This window comes from Perognathus longimembris, chromosome 17 (genome assembly GCF_023159225.1).
Source record: "Perognathus longimembris pacificus isolate PPM17 chromosome 17, ASM2315922v1, whole genome shotgun sequence".
In the NCBI taxonomy this organism is placed as follows: Eukaryota; Metazoa; Chordata; class Mammalia; order Rodentia; family Heteromyidae; genus Perognathus; species Perognathus longimembris.
The window spans coordinates 39,408,878-39,433,824 of NC_063177.1; the positions used below are offsets into that span (position 1 = coordinate 39,408,878).

Below are 24,947 nucleotides of genomic sequence, written 5' to 3' on the forward strand. Positions count from 1 at the left end.
TGACAGTTGAATCCGGGTACTGGTGGCTCACACCTGCAATCCTAACTACTCAGCAGACTGAGATCTGAGGATTGTGGTTCGAAGCCAGGCCAGACAGGAAAGGCCACGAGCCTCTTATCTCCAATTAACCACCCCCAAACCAGAAGTGGAGCTGTGGCTCAGAGTAATAGAGCACTAGCCTTGAGCACAAAAGCTCAGGGACAGCGTCTAAGCCCTGAGTTCAAACCCCATGACTGACAAAAAACAACAACAGCAAAAACTTGACAGTTGATGGAAGCTAAAGTAAGACAGACACCTTGAGTTTGGATCCTGACTCTGATACAAAATAAACTACACACTGGGCTGGGAACGTGGCTTAGTGGTAGAGTGTTTGCCTAGCATGTATGAAGCCCTGGATTCGATTCCTCAGCACCACATAAACAGAAAAAGCTGGAAGTGGCGCTGTGGCTCAAGTGGCAGAGTGCTAGCCTTGAGCAAAAAGAAGCCAGGGACAGTGCTCAGGCCCTGAGTTCAAGCCCCAGGACTAGCAAAAAAAAAAAAAAAAAAAAGAAGAAGAAGAAGAAGAAGGAAAGGAAGGGAGGAGAGAGAGAAAGACAGAAAGAAAGGAAAAAAGGGAAGGAATGAAGGAAAAAGGAAGGAAGGAAAATCAGAGGGAAATAAAAGAGGGAGAAGAGAGGAGAGGAGAGGAGAGGAGAGGAGAGGAGAGGAGAGGAGAGAAGAGGAGAGGAGAGAGGAGAGAGGAGAGAGGAGAGAGGAGAGAGATTGCTCTCAAATTCCAAAGAAGAGTTATATAACCACACCTTAGGAAAAGCAGTTCCAAGAAGTTTGTGAAACATCCCACTGCTGAAGTTCTGCCCTTCACATGTCATGACTTGCCTGGAAATACTTGGTTCTATCTGTCAGCTCCTAATTCTAATCCTGACAGCAAATTTCATTGGTTCAACAGGACCTTAACAAAGTAGCCGTGTTCAGGGGCTGCATCCTGGTCACCCAGTAGAGACAGCTGTGATGGAAGGGGCAGGGCTTTGCAGAGCTGAGGGACAAATCAGTTACCTGAGCTAATGTATATGGAAGCAGATGGAACCAGCAATGACCTTTTATTCTTTTTTTTTTCTTTTTTTTGTGCCAGTACTGGGGCTTGAACTCAGTGTCTGGGCGCTGTCCCTGAGTTACTTTTGCTCTACCACTTGAGCCACAGTACCACTTCCGGCTTTTTCTGTTTATGTGGTACTAAGGAATCGAACGAAGGATTTCATGTATGCTAGACAAGCACTCTATCACTAAGCCACATTCCCATCCCTGGTGTCCACCTTTTTGCTGGTGAATTGGAGTTAAGAGCCTCAAAGACTTCCCTGCCCAGGCTGGCTTCAAGTCATGATCCTCAGATCTCAGCCTCCTAGGTAGCTAAATCAGTAGATGTCAGCCACTGGTACCCTTTTGATCATCCTATGGTATATTCTACTCATCTCTCCTTCTTCCCACCATTCTCTAAAGAAGGATACTATTGCCTTCTTCTTTTCCTCTTCCATCTTCACCTTCCTCCTCCTCCTCCCTCCTTCTCTTCCTCCTCATCCTTTTCCTCTTCCTCTTTTTTCTTCTTCTTCCAGGAAGAGCTCTACCATTAAACCATACCCCTAGCTCCTACCCAGATTCTAAATTCAAACCTTTTCTCTACCTAAATCCTCCCTTGGAAAATTCATTTAATTCTACCACTCCAACAAACACCTTTCTTCTGATAACTTTCCCCCCTCTCCCACCCCAAGTCACCGGGATTACAGCCCTGTGCCCCCATGCCCAGCTAGCATCTGCTGTTTTTAATAGCTAGATCCTTCTTGGTATTCTGCCTAGCTCACTAAGCCTTTCCCAGGATTTTCTCCTCCCAACTCACCAATCATACACCAGAATGTGACCCCTTTGGCCACATCTAAGATATGATCCTATCCTCCTGGCCATAGATAATTAAATCCAGGGCGGATACTAGTGTTAACTAGGTCTAATCAGATTCTCTCTGTGCCAGGAATCTGGAATTTGAAACTGACAGCCTCAGAGCTTGCAAGCCCTGGGAGCAGAATTCCACTTGTGTCAGCACTTCAGAGAGAGCTGTCCATCAACTCCTCCTACAAAAGTCCCCAGAGATCCCCCAATTTCTACCTTTCTTAGTCAGTACTCCATGATTCCTTGGGATCCAAAGAGTATCTTGGCAGCCATTCCACAGGAACTTTTTTGTTCTCTTTAAGCTGGCCAATGTCCTTTCTTTTACCGAGTTCAGTGCCACATAGCAGTGTTTCAGTCAATGATGGATGACATGTACTGTAGTGGTCCCCTGAGGTTATTACCTCCTAATGATGTTGGAGCCTCTTGCGGTGTGTAAATTACACTCTGGAACATCACTCTGCTGTGTGTGCAGTGTTGAAATCCACTAAGGACTTGCAGCAGTGCGTGACTGTACTTCTAACTGAATAGCCGTGACCAATGCAATGATATCTGAGTTGTTGTTTTTTTAAGGATCTAGTGGCATGAAAATCAGGTTCAATGCTGCCTCTGCCCTCCACAACATCTACTGAAAGCCTGTCCACGTTTACAGTAGCAACTTAAAAGTCCTTTTCCTCCTCTCGGTTTTCCCATAATTCCCAAGCAGAGCTGATTTCCCTCATTACTGTCTCCTTCCCATCCCCCAACATTGACATGGAGTCTTGTTTTTCCTCTTACAAGCAGCTCTTTGAGCTATTTTGAACATCTGCCTCTCCCCCTAATTGCAAGCTCTTTCAAATCAAGATTTTGTTGTCTTTTTCATCTCTGGCTCCTAACAGAGTTACAAACAGATCATTTGGTTGTTTTGTCTGCCTGTCTTCCTTTCCCTTTTCTCTTAATGTAAGCCAACATAACTTTCCTCTGGCAAATAATGCTTCTTCTCTCTCTCTTTCTTTTTGAAAAAATATTCTGAGACCATCTCTTTATGTAACCCATGTTAGTCTCAAACTCCAGATACTCCTTCCTCTGCCTCCCAAGTGCTGGGATTATATTGGTACATCACTATGCCCCATCCTTTTAATTTTATTTAATACTCATTTGATTATTTAAGTGCTTGGGATTGATCCAAGGGAGCACATATAAAGCATGTGCTATACTGCTATTCAGTACCTCTAGGATTTCTTTTACTCTTTTTTTTTTTTTTTTTTTTTGCCAGTCCTAGAGCTTGAGCTCAGGGCCTGGGCACTGTCCCTGAGCTTCTTTTTGCTCAAGACTAGTACTCTACCACTTGAGCTACAGTTCCACTTCTAGCTTTTTGTGTTTATGTGGTACTGAGGAATTGAACCCAGGGCTTCATGCATGCCAGGCAAGCATTCTACCACTAAGCCACATTCCCAGTCCCCCTCTTTTACTTTTTTTTTTTCTTTTTTGCCAGTCCTGGGGTTTGAACTCAGGGACGGAGCACTGTCCTTGGCTTATTTTTGCTCAAGGCTGCCACAGTGCCACTTCTGGATTTTCTATATATGTGGTGCTGAGGAATCAAACCTAGGGCTTCATATATGAGAAGCAAGCACTCTATCACTAGGCCATATTCCCAGCCTCCTCTTTTACTCTTTTTTTTTTTTTTTTTTTTTTTGGCCAGTCCTGGGCCTTGGACTCAGGGCCTGAGCACTGTCCCTGGCTTCTTCCAGCTCAAGGCTAGCACTCTGCCACTTGAGCCACAGCGCCGCTTCTGGCCGTTTTCTGTATATGTGGTGCTGGGGAATCGAACCTAGGGCCTCGTGTATCCGAGGCAGGCACTCTTGCCACTAGGCTATATCCCCAGCCCTCCTCTTTTACTCTTAATGACAAATTTCTGGTGGATTCTAGAAGTGTTTGCATGATGTCTATTTGGCCAGAGTCACAGTAGGTTGTGTAACCTGTAGGGACCAATGGAAATCTTTGCTAAGACACTAGCTGAAAGGATCTGGAAATAAATTCTCTTCACTTGGGTTGCTCAGCTGTTAGGCTATAAGCCTGAAGCAGTTGAGGGTCCTCTTTGCTGCTATGTGGGAAGAACTTGATTATCAACACAAATCAATATCTTGTAACAAACACAGGGGAAGAGCAAAGATATAAGAGAGATGGATTCTAGTGGAATTTTATGTTGTGTTATGTCAGCCACCCTGGACCTATTTCTGGAGACTTTTTCAATTATGTAAATTCCCTCTGGGTTTGTTGTCAGCTTTGGTGTTTTGTTTTTGATAGTTTGAGGTGAGTTTATGCTACTTGCAAAAGAAAGGATCCTGTAATTCACTTATTGGACAGCGTTTATTGATTTTTTTTTAAAGGAGTTCTATGGGAGGTCTGAGAAAGGGATGACTAGGATGGAACTGAGAAAGAAGTTGTTTGAAGGGGAATGGCTGAGTAGGGGCTTATGCCTGTAATCCTAACTACTCAGGGGGCTGAGATCTGAGGATTACAGTTTTGAAGCCAGCTAGATAGACAAACTTAAGAGACACTGATCTCTAATTAACCAGCTGCTAGGAGACCCTGATTGCTAATTAACCAGCAAAAAAGTCAGAGTTGATAGAGTACTAGCCTTGAGTAGAAAAAGTAAGCAAGGGCATGAGGTCCTGAGTTCAAAACCTACTACTGGTACAAAGAGAGAGTGAGGAAAGAAGTGGTGAAGGAAACTGGGAGTGTAGTTCAGCAGCAGTGTGCTTACCTAGCAAGTGTAAAGTCCAGGGCTCGATTTTTAGCATCTCAAAAAGTAAAAAAAACAAAAACAAAAACAAGAGAGAGCCAGGAGCTGGTGGCTCCCATCTGTAATCCTAGCTACTCAGGAGGATGAGATCTGAAAATACTGGTTTGAAGCCAGCCTGGGAAGAAAAGTCCATGAGACTCTTATCTCCAATTAAGCAGCAAAAAGCTGGAAGTACAGCTGTGGCTCAAGTGATAGAGGGCTGCTGACCTTGAGGGGGAAAAGCCAAGGGACAGTGCCCAGATCCTGAGTTCAAGCCCCAGTACTGGTACAAAGGGAAAGAAAAAAAAAAAAAGGAGGGGTGGAAATGAGGATGCCACACTAGAGTGGGGGTGGAGGAGGTGTCAGCCTGTGTAAAGGCTCATACATCTGGAAATTTCCATCTCATCCTGCCCCGCAGACTAGATTCTCTAGGAACATGTCAAGGAACAAAAATGGGCCAGGACCAGATTCTTAAGAAATCCTGTGGGGCTGGGAATATGGCCTAGTGGCAAGAGTGCTTGCCTCGTATCCATGAAGCCCTGGGTTCGATTCCCTAGCACCACATATATAGAAAATGGCCAGAAGTGGCGCTGTGGCCCAGGTGGCAGAGTGCTAGCCTAGAGCAAAAAGAAGCCAGGGACAGTGCTCAGGTTCTGAGTCCAAGGCCCAGGACTGGCCAAAAAAAAAAAAGAAAAAGAAAAAGAAATCCTGTGAGCCCTGCCAATAATTTTAGCCCTTTGGGTCAAGAAAGATATTTCACCTGTAAAATATACTTCAAAAATATTTTCAAATGATCCTCAAATTGCAATAGGAACTCAGAGGCTGAACCATTGTAAGTCAGGGACTTAACATGGTAAATGGATTAGAAAGAGGGTCCAAAATCAGTTCAAATGTGGCAGGGGAGAGGGATGAGGGACTCACTGAACCAACTGACTGCAGCTGTGTTCTGACCCCATAGAAAGTTACTTCCTAAGAATAAGACCTTGGAAGGTGACATACATGCACCTGATAACTCAGGACCACCAACAAGAAAGAAGAAATGGAGACCTGATATTTCAATTTGAAGCTGTAGCGGAACTTCCCTTGCTCCCAATAGAGTGTGTGTGTGTTGTGTATAATTTTTTTGGGGGGGTGTCAGTGATGGGGCTTGAACTCAGGGCCTGGGTGCTGCCCAGAGCTCTCTCGTTCAAGTGCTCTACCACTTTGAGCAACAGTGCCACTTCCAATTTTCTGGGGCATTACTTGGTGATGAGAGTCTCAAGGACTTTCCTGCTTGGGCTGGCTTTGAATTGTGATCCTAAGATCTCAGCCTCTGGAGTAGCTAGGATTATAGGTGTGAGCCACTGGCACCTGGCTCCCAAGATTCTTTTATTTATTTATTTTATTTTTTTTGCCAGTCCTGGGCCTTGAACTCAGGGCCCGAGCACTGTCCCTGGCTTCTTTTTGCTCAAGACTAGCACTCTGCCACTTGAGCCACAGCGCCACTCTGGCCTTTTCTATATATGTGGTGCTGAGGAATCGAACCCAGGGCTTCATGTATACAAGGCAAGCACTCTTGCCACTAGACCATATTCCCAGCCTTGTTATTTTTGCCATTCCTGGGCTTTGAACAAACTTAAGGCCTGGGCACTATCCCTGAGCTTCTTTTGCTCAAGGGTAGCACCCTACTACTTGAGCCACAGTACCATTTCTGGCTTTTTCTGTTTATGTGGTACTGAGGAATGGAACTCAGAGCTAGGCAAGCACTCTACCTCTAAGCCACATTCCCAGCTCCTCCCAAGATTCCTTGACAGACCATATATCTACTTTTTGTCTGAATATATACCTTGAAAATAATGCTAATGCAAGTTCACAGAAGATGAAGCGTTGGTGTGGGATCTTTGGAATTCCCATCAAATTCTATTAGATGGCCAGGACTATTTCTCCAATGTCAATAACCTCCCTTCTCAGACCCTAGGGGGAAAAAAAGTCTAGCTTCTGGCCACTGGATGATAAAAGAGGAATGTTATCAGGTGCAGAGGTATCCAGGGAAACGACTGCAGAAAATTCAGATGGCTCTTCACAAAGGGGTGGTCGGAACTGAATTGGGCTGGGTGCTGGTGACTCATTTCTGAAGTCCTAGCTAACTCAGAAGGTTGAGATCTAAGGATCATGGTTCAAAGCCAGCCTGGACAGAAAAGTCTGTAATACTCTTAACTCCAAGACTCTTAACCACCAAAAGCAGAGCTGTGGCTCAAGTGGTAGAACACCAGCCTTGAATGAAAAGGCTGAAGGGCAGTTCTCAGGCCCTGAGTTCAAGCTCCAGTACCAGCACTGCCCACAAAAATATTGGGTGAGGAGACAGTAAAGCAATTTGTTGCTATGGGGCAGGTGTTAGGTGGGTTATGGCAGAAAAAGGAAGGGCTTGTGGGTGAGAGATTAAAGATGATGGCTTGCTAACCAAGGGATAGCATAAGCCTACCTGGGGTTCAGGCCTGGCATCATCCCCTCCTCACAACGCACACATTGAAGTCTCAGAGGAAACAGCAGTCATGGGATATCTCATCTGGAAAGTGAAAACTTAATCTGGCTCCTGGGCTCTGACTTTTCAGTATCAACACCCATGTCTCGGGTGGGAAGCAACCCTTTGTGGGGAACCTAGAATGCTGGACAGTTCTGGAATCTGTGGGAGGTGAGGAAGAGAAAACGGGAACACATTCATGGCTCGTGAGGACAGTCTGTCTGAGGCAGCAGCAGGAGGATGGGGTGCAGTCTCAGAAATGGCATTATTTTCATTAGGGATACTCTTTGGCAGGTGAGTTTTAAGGCTGGCAAAATCCACAGGATGATTCCATTTCTAGCAGATTGGTCCTGGGGAAAGAGGATCAAATTTGTGGATACAGCTGGCATATAGATGCATCCATGTGCTTTCTGACATCCAGCCCTCAGAGGTGGGGCCTCCAATTCCTCCCTTCCAAGGCTGCTTCCTCCAAGCCTATAATTGAGTTGGTGGGTGTGTGGGGTACCTGGAGGAAGCTTAGGGTAACTGATGTATATTCTAGATGCACCCTAAACGATGGTAAAGGGGACCCAGACAGTAAGGGATTATAGATTGTAACTCCTTTAAACATGATGGAGCCAGGCCTTTGCCTGGCTGTCATTTACCAGCTGTGTGACCTTAGGTAAATCAATTTCCTCTTCTTTCAAATAGGGATGAGGATGAAACTGGATTGGACTTGTTTTGGGGTTTTTGTTTTTGTGGTTTTTTTTTTTTTTTTTTGCCAGTCCTGGGGCTTGAACTCAGGGCCTGAGCACTGTCCCTGGCCTCTTTTTGCTCAAAGCTAGCACTCTGCCACTTGAGCCACAGTGCCACTTTTGGACTTTTCTATATATGTGGTGCTGAGGAATCAAACCCAGGGCTTCATGTATGTGAGGCAAGCACTCTACCACTAGACCATATTCCCAGCCCTTGGATTGGACTTCTTAACAGATTAAATAAGCACTTACATGCCAAAGGGCTTAGAACCTTTTTTAGAAAAAAAAAGGACCAATTCATTCAAATTCTCTCCTTCCACTCCTAGCCAGGCCAGGTGAAGTTAAGTTTAAACTACCAGTCCTCTCTCTTCCTCCCTCTCTCCAGTAATCTCCCTAAGTTAATTGCTTTGGAGAACATGACCCCATACACATCCTTTTAGAAAAGCAGGTTTTATTGGTCGGGCTGCTCACCAGGACACAGCAACATGAGAGGCTCCCCAGAGCCCATAGAGAACTACATCTGCCCACAGCTCAGGCACCTTCTGCTCATCAGCACCAAGGAACCTCGTCCCACAATCCCCACCTCCTTCAGCTGACAAGTCTCCAACCATTTAGAGGACAGAAGGGAGCCAAGAAAAGAAAAAGGAAAACAAAACAAAACAAAAAACAAAACAAAAAAAACCCAGCAAGCTTTGTGTTGTATAAAAGGTTTGTGTCCCCAGGCTCTTCCCCTCCCACCCACCCCCAAAACAATTAGCTATAATTCTGAAAGAAAAAGTAAAGCAGAGCAGGGAAGACAAGGAGTCCTGCAGAAAGTGGAAGCTCCCAGCAATCCTTTGGGGCTGTGACTTGGGAGGGGAAGGAAGAGGGTTGTTCTTGCTCTGGCAAGCCTTTAATGAGGAAAAGCAGGGAGGATGGGCTACAGTGTCCTGAGAATAACCTGGTCAGTAGAGAACAGGAATCAAGTCTCAGATTGCCCCCCAACGTTCCAGTAAAGGCACTCCCAAGGACAAGGAACCCAGTAGGGTCTGGACAAGTCCTACAACTAACTCTATGTTAGATCAAGATCTGCAATAGCTTTTGCGGGAACAGTTGTACAGGCTGCTCTACCCCACCCTGTTCAGACCTCCCCTCCAGCTGTCAGCTCACACACAGCCAGTCCATTAGCAACCCTTGCTCTTTCCCCCTGCCTTTAACTCCCAGCTCTGCTGCAGCCTGCTGCTGCCCCCTTCTGGGACCCTAATTTCTTAATTGCTATCTGATACCAATTGAGGGTTCTCCTTACGAGTCATTTCTTTCTCTTTGTATCACCCCTCTTCCATGCTGCCATCCCATCTTCCTACTCCTGAAAATGGTCCTGCTGTCCTGGGACTCCCTCAGATGGGATTGTAGCCAGTATTTCCTCAAGCTACTAACACGGCCACTTCTCTCTTCATCCGTGTTCCACCTTTTCCTATTTTCCCATTCTTCCCAAAGCCATAGCCAGGTGCTCCTGTGTGCAGACAAGTGTGCAGATTATCTAGGTGTGTAAAAGTGCCCCTCCCCTACACCTGTTCCCACCCTCTTCCTTCCCCAGGCACTGCAGTTAACCCACCCTCACCCAAGGTCATTCTGCTTCTCTCCCCAGCTCTCAAGTTCCCACAAAGACGCTCAAGTTTTCTAGTAGGAGTCTGTGGGCAAAAGGGGTCTTTAAGATTCACTCTTCTTGCAGTAATTTTGGCTTCAGAGACTCCTGGGGTGAGGATGAGAAGAGCTCAATGAGCAGGAATGACATAGCTGGGTGACGGGGTGTGGTGAGGTGGTGGGGCTGAGTGGTAGGCAGCTTCCACCCACCCCCACCCCCATGGGGCCCCACCATGGAATTAAGCAGTCCCCCTCCAAGGATCACTAATATGGAAAAGCATATCCTATCCAGGCTGGGTCCAAACTGAGGTTGTCCACGGTGGGGGTGGGGGTGGGGCCTGCCTCCCCGCCCGCTAGCCGTGATTAGCAGGCGCGCTCCTCCAAAAGGGATGGGAGGGATTGATTTTTTTTTCTTTCCAGAAAATTCTCAACCGGAAAGGGGCTGAGGAAAAGGCGCAAAAGAGCAAGTTTGGAAAGGGCAAAGTAGGTGGGGAGAGGGTGGGGACGGAGAGCGGTGGCAGGGCCGGGCGTAGGCGCGAGCCCACACCCCAGCCAGGGCAAGGAGGCCCGCGCACGCGCGCCCGGCGCACGCATGCGCAGCGCGGGCGGGGCTCAGTCGCTGTCGCTCTTGTCCACCAGCACGGCGTCCGACTCCTCGGTGATCTCCAGCAGCGTGTGCACGTCGGGGCTGCTCCCGCGCAGCAGGTCGGCGGCCTCCCCACGCGGGGCGCCCTCCTCGTCGTCATCGGGGCCCACCTCCACCATTTCGGTGGCCTTGAGCACCTCCACCTCGCCCTCGCGGATCTTCTTGACGTGGAAGGTGAAGGGCGGCACCTTGTAGACGGCCGTCTTGGAGCGCGCGTAGACCACGTGGTCGGGCGTGAAGGACTTGCGCAGCTTGTCGCGTGACGTCTTGAGCTTCTCGCGGCGCTCGGCGGGGACCAGGCGCGTGCCCAGCTTGTTCATGCGCTTCTCCAGCGTGTGCCGCGTCTTCTCCAGGTTCTCCTTGGTCTTCAGGCGCGTCTTCTCCAGGTTCTCGCGGGTGCGCACCTTGGTCTTCTCCATCTTCTCCTTGGAGAAGGCCTTCTTGAAGTCGTCCACGCGCCGCAGGCCGCTGCGCTTGATGCGCTCCGCGCGCGATTCCTCGATCACCTCTTCCACCTCCACCGCCTCGTCGGAGGAGAGTTCGAGCACCGCGGCGTCGTCCTCGGGGCGCTCGCCCTCGCCCAGCTCGTCGCCTTCCTTCTCCGGCAGCGCCTCGGACTCTTTGAGAGACTTGCCGACGCTCAGTTTGGCGGGCAGCTTCACGTCGTCCTGAGGGAAAGAGCAGCGCAGGATGAGAGCGGGCCGGAGCGAGGGGGCTGGGCAGACCCCAGGTGGTTGATCGTGGGGAGAGGAAGGGGGGGGGCCTGTGTGGTACCCCGGGGAGTCAGCCCGTGGTTGAATTTGTCATCACCTGCTACGGAGCCCCGCATACATTGTGGGCACCCCATACTTGGGACTTAAAATGCCTATGCAGGCAGCACCGGGGCGGGGGGGGGGGGGGGGTGGCCGACGTTACAATTGCGCGGCTTAACTTGAGAAGTGGCAGAGCGCCCTCTGGTGTCCGTAGTTTCAGAACGCCCTATAGCCTGGCCAAAAAGCAAGCGCTTATAGCTGGGACTGTCTGTCCAAAGTTTGGGAGGCAGGAGATGAGCTCACAAACCATAGGGTAGCTTGAAGGTAAGTAAAGGCACTGCATTTTCCAGCCACCAGAGCCATTTCAGAAATAGGGAAGGTGACTAACACACACACACACATACACACACTTCCAGGACATTCTCATACTGTTGGGCTCCACCAGTATTCATCATCCCTTCCCAAGGCAGAAACTGATGAAGGAAAGAAAAATAATCTGCCTGGAAGCCAAAGATCTGTTTTCTTGTTTGTCTGTTTCCCTAGTCTGGCCATTTTTTCCCAGTACTGACATCACTGCCCTCGAAGTGACAGAATACACTTCTACTTTTTTTTTTTTTTCTTCTCTTCTACTGGTGCTTTGTTCTTCAGGTCTGAGCTCAAAGGGCCAGAAGTAGGGCGAGACTCCCATCCTGATTTACTCATGGCCTTCAGACAGAGCACCACTGTTGTTTTCTATACTGAAGAAAATTTCGGAGATCTTGAAATGTTGCTCCTGAAGAACAGTTCACCATCTCAGGCTCCCTCCCCACCCATACACAGTATCACCACTATCAAAAAGTAGGGGATGCTGAGCACAGAAAGGAGCCTGATCCAGAACAGAACATAAACAGGAGCTTCTATCTAGCCTAGACTCTTCAGCTACTTCACACCAGCAGATGAGACAGTAGTGGTTTTTCTAAAAGATTTTCTGAAGACAGTTTCCCAGGATTAGAAGAAAAATCTCATCTCCTGAGAAAATGAGGCAACACAAATTGGCCTCTCTCTTACACAAGCACGCACATACATACACACATGCCTATACATAGGCTACTTGGAAACTCTTTGGATTCCACGGGAAACCACCTGCTACAAAATTCTTTCCCTACCCTCCCTCCCCACATACCTCTTTCCTTTTCCCTCACATCAACATCCCCCCAGAATTTCCTGGTTTACACTGAAAACTAGGAACACCTCCTCCCAACTTCCTTCCCTCCCTGTCAATAACATTAGCAGGGACAAAGAGGGAAAGCTAGCTCCACCTCTTCTTCCAACTGGGCAACAGCTCTGTTGGGCATCAAGCCACCTCTAGCTCTCTATTACCCTACTACTACACCTCCCAGCAAGCAAGGTGACCTGGGCACAGAGCATGCTGGGACTTGTAGTCTCTACCTGCCATGGGTGACTTAGTGCTATCCTGGGCATCCTGGGGCATAGTTCTGCCTCTTATTCACCAAGGCAATGAAAGGAAGGGTTTTTGTTGTTTTATTCTGAATATAGGAAGATTCCAGCCTCTCTCAGCACTGATTTCAGTGTATCTTTTGGGTCTGTGTGCATATGCACCTAGAACTCAGGGCCTTGTGCTCTCCCCCTTGGCTTTTTCACTCAAGACTGGAGCTCTCGCATTTGAGTCACAGCTCCACTTCAAAGTGGTTAAATGGAAGTAAGAGTCTTTTCTTCGGTTTGTCTTCAAACCTCAGTCCTCAGATCTCAGCCTCCTGAGTAGCTATGATTACAGAAGCATAAACCACCACCATCTGGCTCTTTCAGGTCTTTTGTAGTCATCTCCCTGCCTGCCACTGCAGGCAGAATTTACCCCCGTTTGTGGTGTGTGTGTGTGTGTGTCCCCTACTGAGAAGTGAAGTAAAGACCCTCCTTTCCTTAAGCTCAGATACTGTGGATGGTTTGGGGGGGCAGGATTGAAGAGTGACTGCAGGGAATAATCAGGAAACAGTCCCAGCTCCTAGAGAGCAAATTCACACTGCCTCTCTGGCACCCTCCCACCCCCACCCCCACCCAACTCCTAAAGGCTTAGCTGGTTGGTTTTCCTGGCCTCTGGCTTTCTAGATAAAGGCCTTTGCCAGCTAAGCAGGGAAAGCAGAATGAAAAGAGAACTGCATGCTTCTCATGGCCAGTTCTGACTTCCTGGCACCAAGCAAAGCTCTCAAAGTACAGTATGAGGAGCGGAGCAGTCTCAGTGTGAGGAGGTTTAGTCTTGGATTTGGGGTCATCTATTCACACCAGAAAGATAGTTAGGGAGATGTAACCCCATTTATCATGGGCTTCTACCAAAGGAGCTATCATTTTGGTGGAAGTTGGGGACCGGGGAAGAAACAACTTGACCTGAATGCCTGGACAGTGTCCTGTAGGAAGGCTCCAGAGAGAGAGTGTGTCCTTGGCTTTTCCCCTCCATTAATGGATTTCTCCCCTTTCCTCTTTCCAAGTCAGGTTTCCCCCATGACTCACAGGCTTGGAGTGCTGTCTTGGGCCCACCCAGTCTGCCTGTTGCTACAACAGCCAAGAATACACAAAAAGCACTTCCCCCAACCCTGGATACACAAGGCCAGGCACCTTTGTCCCACCCCTGCTTCCCTGGCAGAGTTCCTAGGCCAATGGAGGGGCCTTAGGGGGTGCAAGGAGAAGGCTCTGCTTGTTCCGTTTTCCCGTTTGTATTAAACAAAAATCACCACTCCCAGCAGGCTTGTTTTTCAGAGTTACTTTTAATGACCAGGTCTGAACAAAAGCATGCAGTTTCCCCTGTCCCCTGCCAACCACACACAGCTCCTCAAACCCAGAAGGCAAGAGTCCAGGATGGAATTACCAGAACGCCAGCGTGGCTCCCACCTCTTCCACTCCATCTCCAGAATCTGCTATAGAAAGTTAAGATCTGGCTTAAAAAGATCTTTATAAGATTATGATTTGAGCACCTACTACATACCTGGTCCATGGCCAGGCATTTCACATTTGTTAGGGAGAAGGGACAAATGCCAAATGGCTCTAAGTAGAAGCCTCTCCTGATTTACTGCTAATCAGTTCTGTCTCCAGGCACTGCTGGGGAAGACACTGGAGAGGTAAGTCAGAGACCCAGGAATAAGGCTCAGGTGGTTAGAATGCTGCCTTAACAAGAGCAAGGCCCTGAGTTCAAGTTCTAGGATAGAGACAGAGACCTGAACCACTACTTAGGGAGCAAGAAGGACCTGAAGAACTGAGGACCTGCCACTTTAGATGACCAAGATAAGGATACAAGCCAGGCACTGGTGGCTCATGCCTGTCATCCTAGCTACTGGGGAGGCCAAGCTCTGAATATCAAGGTTTGAAGCCAGTCCAGGCAGATGAAACCAAAAGACTCTTTTTTTTGGCCAGTCCTGGGGCTTGGACTCAGGGCCTGAGCACTGTCCCTGGCTTCTTTTTGCTCAAGGTTAGCACTCTGCCACTTGAGCCACAGCGCCACTTCTGTATATGTGGTGCTGGGGAATTGAACCCAGGGCCTCATGTATACGAGGCAAGCACTCTTGCTACTAGGCCATATCCCCAGCCCCAAAAGACTCTTATATCTCTAAGTAGCTTGCAAAAAGCTGGATGTGGAGCTCAAGGGTTAGAGCACTAGCCTTGACAAAAGAACTAAGGGACAGTATCCAGGTCTTGAGTTTAAGGCCCAGTACCAGCACAAAAAAAGAAAAGAAAAAAATATCCAAAAGTGCTCCTTACTGAGATGCTTATGAAAAAAAAAGTTGAGAAATTCTTCTATAGGGGAGAGGGAAAATCAAAGCCAGAGCCAGCTAAAATATTTCCCCTCTTTCTGGCCTCTCAAGAGCTGGCAGCCCCTGAGAGCCCCGCCCAAGGCAGAATCTGGCAAACATAAGGGATTTCTTTTTGAAATGTTTTCTTAAAAATTTGGAAAAAGTAAGTATAAATGTTTTCCTCAGCTACAAGGAGCGGGTGGAGAGGGCACAGAACAGTCCCTAGGCCTGGGCCTCAAGAGGCCCTCCTCCAAAGAGGCTTAGAGCCAAACTGGCCTGTCCCTGAGGAGACAGTTGCAGGAGGAAAGGAAGAGAAAATCCAAAGCCACACCCAGTTTCATGTAGCTTCATGCAGGGCAGCCTTTGGGTGCAGTTTTTGGGTGCTGGGAGCTCTACTAGTAAAACAGCTACCAGCTGGGATGTAGCTCCATAGTAGAGAGCGTATCAAGCACCTATGAGGCTCTGGGTTTGATCCCCAGCACTACAAAACGCCACCAAAACAACTCATGGCTCTTCCTGTAATCCTAGCTACTCAGGAGGCTGAGATCTGAGAGTGGAGGTTCATGGGAGGCTCTTATCTAAGAGCCTCTTACCTCCAGTTAACCAGCAAAATGCCAGAAGTAGAGATGGGGCTCAAGCCAGCCTTGACTGGGGGAAAAACAAGCCACAGGGAGAGCATGAGGCCCTGAGTTCAAACCCCTGTGTTGGCACAAAAATAAAAAAAAAGGAAACCAAGAACGAAAGTCCCTGCCCTTTCCCTCCCACCCACCCCCACTGCACACATCATATTCACCCCATCTCTCCAATGTCTGTCACCCACTCCCAGGGGCAGTGGCTTGGACAGCTGCCCATCCTGGCACCACCAACAGTTAGCCAATGCTGATGGAGGTCTGGAGCAACACCCCAGGCCCACTGGCCTCAAAGGACCAATAGATCCTAGATGCCCCCACCGGCTGTCGGCTCCTCAGTGGTGGGCTGGGGCCCAGGCTCTGGGTAATAAGGCAGTGTCCTAGGTGTCTGCTCAAAGTCTGGGAGCTCAGGCTTCAGGTCAAAAGGCTCAGTCTCAGGCAGAAGGTCAAAAGGCACGATCTTGGGTGTGACCCGGGCAGAGGGTGCATTCAGCTTCTTCTCCGGCTAAGATGAGGAAAAGGGGTTTAAATGGGGCTTGGGATGGGTGTGGATGGGGTTGAAAGAGGTCTCTGTAGCATGCTGGTGAGTAGGGAAGAGAACACACAGTGTATTAGGGGGGGAAAACCACCCACATTTAAAATGCTTCATCAAGAGGGCCCTGGGGCTGGAAGGGCTAGGACAAACCCAAGCCCATGAATTAATAAACAGCTTTAATGGAACCTCCTCTCTCCCTCTAGAGTCTTCCCTGGTCCCATTCACCGGCGCCCACCTTCTACCCTTACTGAGCTGTGGGTATGGGATGACTTCGCCTACTAGGGCTGGAGAGATAACAAGAAGCTGCTGGGTTTTCTAAGGGAGCAGTGTAGCCCCTAACTGGTAAAAGAGAAGGCACACATTTCTTCATCTCTTTGTTCCCGAAGATGGGGTGGGCACTGGGTGCTGTTCTGGATAAAAAGAGGAACAACCACACACAGGTGGCTCATACTTGGAATCCTAGCTATTCAGGAGGCTGAGATCAAAGAATCATGGTTGGAAGCCAGTAGACAAACCTGAGAAACTTATCTCAAAACAACCATCAAAAAGCTGGAAGTGGAGGTGTGAAGTATGGCTTAAGTGCTACAGCACCAGCCTTGAGTGAAAAAGCCAAGAGACAGTGCTTAGGTCCTTGAGTTCAAGCCCTAGTACCAACACACACACACACACACACACACACACACACACACACACACGAGGGAGGGACACACAGGGCAGGGGAATCATAGGTTTTTTTTAGCCATGTCCCCACCTCATGTCCTCCTTGCTCACTAGGGCTTGTACTATATCAGTCATTAAAATACACAGAACTGGGTGCTGGTGACTCATGCCTGTAATCATAGCTATTCAAGAGGCTGAGATCTGAGGATTGTAGTTCAAAGCCACCCTGGATAGGAAAGTGAGACACTTACTTCCAAATAACCAGAAAAAAAAGTCAGAATTAGAACTGTGGCTCAAGTGGTAGAGCACTAGCCTTGAGCAGAGAAGCTCAAGGAAAGAGCTCAGGCCTGGAGTTTGAACTCCAGGACACACACACACACACACACACACACACACACGCTGCACAGAGCAATCAGAACCTAAAACTAGGCTATTTTTTTTCTTAACCACTGGTGGATCTATGTCCTGGGGCCCCCCCAGAAGCAGCTTCCCATTGTCCCTCCTCAGGGGCCTATAAAAAGACGGCTTCTGATTGAGGAGAGGGGCAGTTGAGGACACCAGCAGAATTAAACAATAGCAGTATTCAGTAAGACCTGTATAGTCACAAAACCCCAAAGTAGCAAAGTAGCAGGTCCTAACCTGTCAGCGGGAGTGTCTGTTGAAGAGGCAGATAAAAGAGAAAACCAAAATGGCTCTCTCCTTCATAGATACAGAGTCCAGGCCAGAGGATGCCAGTGGCCAGCCACCTTCCCACACAGTCACTGGGATAGGAGACCACACAACTCTTCCACTTCACCACTTGTGAGGTTAATAGCTACCAATGTTGGCCATTTGTAGCCAACAAAGTGTGCATGTGCACATACCACACAGTCACACAGATACAGCACCCCCAGTGCCAGGACTTCAGTCTCTCAGAGAACAAGGAGCCCCCAGGTTAAAGACAACCCTCACCCTGATTTCTGCTGCTTAGCCTGGAACGAGATGAGAATGGGAGCACTAACTGAAGCAGAAGGAAGAGTATATCTGGGTTCTGGCCCCAGTTTTGACCCCCAATATTCTATAACAATAAGCAAGGGGCTGGGGATATGGCCTAGTGGCAAGAGTGCTTGCCTCGTATACATGAGGCCCTGGGTTCGATTCCCCAGCACCACATATACAGAAAACGGCCAGAAGGGGCACTGTGGCTCAAGTGGCAGAGTGCTAGCCTTGAACAAAAGGAAGCCAGGGACAGTGCTCAGGCCCTGAGTCCAAGGCCCAGGACTGGCCAAAAAAAAAAAGCAAATAACATCTTCTTTCTAGTTCCCAACTTCCTAAGCCACCCAAGGAAAAAGATAAAAGCTAATTTCCATTAAGGATCCTTTCAGCTCAAAAGGTCTATAATGACAAGATGATGAAGTTTCTTTCACAATGGACCAGTTGCAGATGGCTCATGCCTGTAATCCTAGTTATTCAAGAGGCTCGGATCTTAGGATCACGGTTCAAAGCAAGCCCCAGCAAACAAATCCAAAGGACTTTTATCTCCAGTTAACCAGCAAAAAGTCAGAAGTGGAGGTGTGGCTCAAGTGATAAAGAGTGTTATCCTTGATCAAAAAAGCCAAGCAGAAACAGCATGTGGCCTTGAGTTCAATCCTCACTCCTAGCACATAAAAAGAAGAAAAGAAGGAAGTAGAGAAAGAAGGGCAGGGGGAGGAAGGGAGATGATAGAGACAAAGACAATAAAAAAAATTCATGATGGGCACCGGTGGCTCACAGGCGCACCTGTAATCCTAGCTACTCAGGATACTGAGATCTGGGGATCTTGGCTCAAAGCCAGCCCAAGGAAGGAAAGTAAATGAGACTCTTATCTCCAAGTAACCACCAGAAAACCAGAAGTGGCGCTGTGGCTCAAAGTGGTAGAGGGCTAGCCTTAAGCAAAAAGAGCTCAGGGACAGAGCCCACGCATGGAGTTCAAGCCCCATGATGGACCAAAAAATAAAATTCACAGTGATATGGTTCCCAAAGAAGTTGTTGCTTAGCAATGATATTCCATCCTTTCTTGTTATCAATTGCCCCTATGCTAATGCCTCACATTTTTGACTTGGACCTTTACAATCTTTTTTTGAAGGTCAGTAGGAACATATAGATACTAAAATTTTAGTCTTGGGGAATACTCCTTTTTTTGGACTTAATGACCAAGAAAAATGACCCAAACTCAGGGTCATGGTATGCACAAGGGTATGATAGGCACATTCTCCAGTCACTAGGATTAACAGCTGAAAGGGATCTGAACACTAATCTGAGAGGCTTGGGTTTCTTTTGGAACAGGGTAGCTTTGATTCCCATGGAACATAGGAAGGGAGGAGCTAAAGGCTAGGTTAGGATTTGGGGAAATCAGCAAACTCTCATTCCAGCCCAGCTGTCCTTTCCTTTGGCGCCCATGAGCCACCTAATACCTTAAAGACTTCTCAAACCTATCCCGGAGCACCTGGTACAGGTCCGATGGCTCTTTAAGTGTGGGCCACCAGCTTTATCTCATCAAAACTATTCCAGGGGCTGGGAATGTGGCCTAGTGATAGAGTGCTTGCCTTGCATGCATGAAGCCCTGGGTTCAATTCCTCAGTAACACATAAACAGAAAAAGCTGGAAGTGGTGCTGTGGATCAAGTGGTAGAGTGCTAGTAGCCTTGAGCAAAAAGAAGCCAGGGACAGTGCTCATACCCTGAATCCATGACCCAGGACTGGCAAAAAAAAAAAAGAAAAGAAAAACGATTCTAGAAGTTGGGTGCCAGTGGCTCACACCTGTAATCCTAAGTGACTCAGGAGGCTGAGATCTTAGGAGCACAGTTTAGGAAACTGTGAGACTCTTGCCTCCAATTAACCACCATAAAAAAGCTAGACGTAGAGCTGTGGCTCAAATATTAGGGTGCAAAATGGAGCAAAAAACACTCAGGGATAGCACACAGGCTCTGAGTTCAAGCCCCAGGACCAGTACGCACACAAAATAAACCCTTCCAAAAGCCAGTCATGAGGCTGGGGATATGGCCTAGCGGCAAGAGTGCTTGCCTTGTACACATGTTGGTTCAGTTCCCCAGCACCACAGAAAACGGCCAGAAGTGGCGCTGTGGCTCAAGTGGCAGAGTGCTAGCCTTGAGCAAAAAGCAGCCAGGGACAGTGCTCAGGCCGAGTCCAAGGCCCAGGACTGACAAATCAATAAATAAAATAAAAAACAACAACAAAAGCCAGTCGTCATTGGCTCATGGAGAACATCTAGTCCCTGAGCTCAATCACACACACACACACACACACACGCACAAATTCCAGATGTAGGCATAGTGGCTCAAGCCTGTAATTCTAGTTGCTTGGGATGTGGAAATCCAGGATTGAAGTTTGAGGCCATTTTGGACAAAAAAAGAAGTTTGAGAGACTCCATCTCAACCAAGGGCTATGCACTGTGGTATGCAGCTGTTGTCCCAGCTACCAGGGAATTACAGTGGCTGGGCACAGAGTTATGTACCAATTATCCCCAGAAATATAGGGAAGCACAAATAGAAGGATCACAGCGCAGGCATAAAGTGAGACCCTACCTTGAAAATAACTGATGCCGGGGCTGGGGATATAGCCTAGTGGCAAGAGTGCCTGCCTCGGATACACGAGGCCCTAGGTTCAATTCCCCAGCACCACATATACAGAAAACGGCCAGAAGCGGCGCTGTGGCTCAAGTGGCAGAGTGCTAGCCTTGAGCGGGAAGAAGCCAAGGACAGTGCTCAGGCCCTGAGTCCAAGGCCCAGGACTGGCCAAAAAAAAAAAAAAGAAAATAACTGATGCCCCCCAAAAAGGGGTGGAGTCACACCTCACATGATAAAACAGCTGTCTAGAAGCAAGAGGCTCTGAGTACAATTCAGACACCATATACAAACAAATCCAGAAAATTTTTATTTCCATTCCATCTCCCATTGTGGAACTGTGTGTGTGTGTATGTGCACACATGTGCACACGTACAGGGACTTGGACTCAGGAGGCCTCGTGCTTTCCCTTAGCCTTTTTGCTCAAGGCTGGCACTCTACCATTTGAGCCATAACTCACTTGTAAATTTTTGTTGGTTAATTGAAGATAAAGAGTCTCACTGACTTTTCTGCTCAGGTTCCCTTCAAACTGGATTCCTCATATCTCAGCTAAGATTACAGGGGTGAGCCACTGGCACCCATCTCTTTCTGGATTCTAAAATAACTCTGAAAAGCATCTAAATCACTGCCTGAGAGGCTTGGTTCTGTAGCCCTCATAGCTCCACCCAATTGCACAGTGTATTAAGAGTTTGTTGTTTTTCCAGGACCAGGACTTGAACTCACTGTCTTTTGCTTTTGCACAATGACTGGTGCCCCACCACCTGAGGCATGCCTCCAGCCCCTGAAAGGTATTTTAGAGCAAAACCTGGCCTGACTCAGTAGCCCTCGGTCCACACACCCCAATTACTCGTACAAATCTCTCCTCGTCATTCACTCCCCGTTGCCTAGCTAAGCATTAGCAGATAGGATTGAGTGCCAAACTGCTAGCTTTCATTTGTGGACAGATAAGCACGCCCCAACCTAGAAATTATATCAGACCAGAAGTCCTGATGCTACAAGTGGGGCTTCCTCTCCTCTACCTCACCCGCACATCATCCCCTCCCATCGCAGTGGGAAATACAGCATCTCTTCTCTACTTTTCCAGAAACCACTTTTCCAAATCAATCTCAGTAACTCCTCTCTCTCTCTCTCCCTTCCTCCTCCCCACCATCTCTCTTTTCTGGTTACCAAAGCATCCTGCTTCCTCAGCCTAACTTTCTCATAAATGCTGCCCCCAGCCTTCCCTATTAGGCCTGCCAAGGCACACAGCTATTTTTACCTCATTCTTTCTCAGGCCTCAGACCTCTACAGACCTGAGGAGAAGCATCTGTTTTCCTCCAGAAGTGGAGGCCCTACTCCCTCTCCCCCATCTCAGACAGCTCAGGGAAGTTTGTCAACCCTGAACCCCATCTTCTTTGTTGTTATTGTTTCCTTACCTCTGGACTCCCCTCAGGATGGGGACATGTAATTTCTTTCAAGCCCCAATGGCTTGAAAGATCAACTTAATCTGTCCCCACTCCCACCCCTTTCTCCTTTTTAAAGTGCTGGAAATCAAAAGTTAAGCTCATGCCCATACTAGGCAAGTGTTCTACTACTTGAGCCAATTCTCTGCCCCCACTGGCCCTGGCTTGGTACGCATACAGTCAAAGCCATGCTGTTATGGACACTCTCCCCACCCCACAACACACACCCACACCCACGCACGCACTCTCTTATAAACCCTGATCCCTGTGCTGGAAAGGGTGGGACAAAGGGATATCATCAGCCTTGAAAGAGAAGTCTTGTCTCCATCATAACTGTCAGAATTTCTGTCTTTAGCAAAGGAATGTTTTTGCTTCCAGGCTGAAATTTTTCCCAAGTTCTACAATCTGGGACATTTAAAGTGAGATCACCCATGGTCTTTGTGGTAACCCTTTACCACCCTAGGCCCTGGAGAAAAGACAGAGCTGACTTCTGGCTTGCCCTTCTTCCCACAAGGCCAGGCAGATTAAAAAAAAAACTCACTCCCCCCCCCCCACACCACACACACAAACACACACAGACATCCTACTACATGCAAACAGGGCAAAAGGAAAAAGCTCTGGGTAAATGTGTACTATTACGGAAGGCAAATGGGCTGGGATGTTAGCTGAAATGAAGCACAATTGCAAGGTAAGCCCTAGATTTAGTCCCAAGTACCACTCTGTGTGTGTGTGTGTGTGTGCAAAGAGTTCTTTGTTTTGATTTTAAAGACAGGGCCTTGCTATGGCTATATAACCCAGGTTGGACTTGAATTTGTGATCCTCCTCACTTCTACCTCCCAAGTGCTGGAATTACAGGCTTGAATCATGACACTTCCACCAAGAAGGAAAGCTTTGTAAAGGCCAGGAGACTTGGGGCTGGAAATACGGCCTAGTGGTAGAGTGCTTGCCTTGCATACATGAAGCCCTGGGTTCGATTCCTCAGCACCACATATATAGAAAAAGCCAGAAGTGGCGCTGTGGCTCAGTGGTAGAGTGCTAGCCTTGAGCAAAAAGAAGCCAGGGACAGTGCTCAGGCCTGAGTTCAAGCCCCAGGACTGGCAAAAAACAAACAAAAAGGCCAGGAGACTTGTGGGGGAAAGGCCTGGGCAGTAAGTGTAGGGAGAAGCGGGATGAATGTCATTTCTGCCCCTGACCCACCGCCATCTCCTCACAGAGGTGCCAGCTCATCACCTCTGTGTCTCTGTTCTTCCCAAACACTGTCCCAATCTGTTTATCTCTCAGTTCCCTGTGGAGAGACCTCACCTCACCCCAGTTGGTCACTAAGAGCCAGCCTGACCAGGCCCCAGAGTGGTGGGCAAAACCACAGCTCCCTTCAGGTAGGAGGCATGGGGCTTGACTTTCCTTTTTCTTCCATTCAGAGATTATTAGAGTGCAAACTAACCCCTAAAACCCTCAAGAGCCTGACCCCCTTGGGATAGGAACATCAACCAGGCCCAACCAGGCCTAGGACGATGGGAGAGGTAGGGCTGGGCACATTCCCGGCCAGCGCTCAGCTCCTACACACTCCTAATGGGATTAAAAAGGGGGAGTGGAGAGGAGCAGCAATACTGAGATTCCCGAATTTATTTGGGGTCAAGATAAGAAAAATTACATTTGTATCCATTGGAGAAGAGCAGGGAGTTCACTGCCTTGCAAAGGAAGCAACTCCGCTGCCTGGCACCTGAGGAGGAGGGTAGGGGAGCCTCGAGTTATCAGCCTCCTCCCTCCCACGCTGCCTCTCTAGGCCATCTCCCAGCCCCCGCAGGTATGCGGGTGACTCACCTCGCCCAGACCCCGGGACTCCCCAGAGGCTGTTCAGCCCGCCCCTCGCCTGCCGCGCCCCACACGCCTAATGCCCACGCCCACCCTTCCGTCCCACCCGCTTCCAGCAGGCCAAGGGCGCGGGTGGGGTGCGCCGTGGGTGCACATTGTCCCCAAGGCCTTGGAAGTGCCTGGAAGCCGGGGTGGGGGCCAAGGGGGGACAGATCTCGGGAAGGGGACGGGCGTGGGGAGCCGAGGCTGATGCGGGGGCGCGGGGATCGGGAGAGGTAGGTGGGCGGGCGGTCGCGTCCCTCGCCTGGCGCAGCCCCCACGAGTGCGTGCCTGAGCCCTGAATCACCCGCTATATTGGGCCCGAAGCGCCGGAGGCCCCAAGTCCGGGCCTTGCCTCCAGTGTCCACTTACAGCGAACCCCAACGGTCGCCAGGGACCCTCAGATATTCCCTTGAAACAACTGCACCCGAATAGGAAAGCATTTGACAGAACTAAGTTGGGGGACAATCGGCTAAAGGCAGCGTTCCGGAGTCCAACCCCCTTCACCCCCCCCCCAAAAAAAAAGTTCCGCTTTTGAGTTTGAGGCCAGAGGGAGGGGCCTGGGCGGGGAAGCGCGGAGCGCAGAGCGCGCCCCCGCTGCGCTCCCCCAAGAGCCCGCCGCACCCCGCACACCCCAACCGAGTCGAACTCTCCAAAAAGAGGGTGGTGGACCCAGCGGGAGAGGCACGCAACAGGGTAGGGCTTTCCCGACCGCAACCAAGCTCCGGGCGCCGGGGGGGGGGTGGAGGGGGGGGGGAGGCAGGGCTGGGCAGCGGGGCGCAAGGGAGATCGGGGATGGGTGTCGGTGTGGGGTGGGGGTGGCTGGGCGCGGTTCGCCCCGCAGGCTCACCTGGTAGATCATGACTTTAAAGTTGCGGCGCCGCAGCAGCTCGGCCTCGTTGACCTCCAGCTTCTTGATCTGGCCGGCCTGGCGCTCCAGGCTGCCGCGCACCGTCTTCACGTTGACGCTGACCTTGCGCACCTTCTCCAGCAGCTTGCTCACCGTGTTGCTGGTGGTGGCGTGCGCCTTGCCCAGCTTGCTCAGCTCGCCCTGGATGCTCTGCACCGCGCCCTCCATCTCCGCCTGCCGCTCCTCCAGCTGGGTTTGGGTCAGCTGGATCTGGTCGACGGCGCCGATGATCTTATCCAGGAGACTCAGTACCAGCACACCGTTCACCTGATCCGATTTGATCAGCTCTTCGGAACCGGCCCCCGACGGCTCTTCGGTAGTCGGAGCCCCCACCGGGGAGGGCTCCGGACTCTCGGCGGCATCGGGGAACCCGGAAAACGGTCGCTCGACGATTTGGAGTGTGACGTCCTCCATGGCTACCCGGAGCCGTGCGGGGAACCGGCTGGCTGGGTGGAGCGGGGGGATCGGGAGAAGAAGGAGCGAGAATGGGAGAAGAGCGAGCGAGCGAGCGAGCGAGAGCCCGGAGAGCGCAGGAAACTCGAGCCACGTCCGTGCGCACCGGGACGCCGGCCAGAACTGTGGGGCGGGGGAT

At 49.5% G+C, this 24,947-nt stretch overlaps 1 protein-coding gene across 2 annotated transcripts; it reads right to left on the reverse strand.

Annotated features, from left to right (window-relative positions):
- Window positions 1–8,364: 8,364 nt before the first annotated feature.
- On the reverse strand, window positions 8,365–24,947 carry Cavin1 (caveolae associated protein 1). Of its 2 annotated transcripts, none has more exons than XM_048365878.1 (2): window positions 24,296–24,943; window positions 8,365–10,867 (listed from the first exon to the last, which is right to left on the reverse strand). In XM_048365878.1, exons 1-2 carry the CDS (start codon window positions 24,767–24,769, stop codon window positions 10,166–10,168), a joined length of 1,176 nt encoding a protein of 391 aa, XP_048221835.1. In that variant the 5' UTR covers window positions 24,770–24,943; the 3' UTR covers window positions 8,365–10,165. The 2 variants fall into 2 exon arrangements, with proteins under 2 accessions (XP_048221835.1, XP_048221836.1); XM_048365879.1 differs by lacking the exon at window positions 8,365–10,867 and adding an exon at window positions 15,526–15,861 and having other exon boundaries at window positions 24,296–24,947.

Excerpts from the sequence above, each read along its gene's own strand:
- Cavin1 (XM_048365878.1), bottom strand. The coding sequence starts at position 24,769 with ATGGAGGACGTCACACTCCAAATCGTCGAGCGACCGTTTTCCGGGTTC. Across the intron at positions 10,868-24,295 it reads TTAAAGTCATGATCTACCAG|GACGACGTGAAGCTGCCCGC; the intron begins GTGAGCCTGCGG and ends TCTTTCCCTCAG.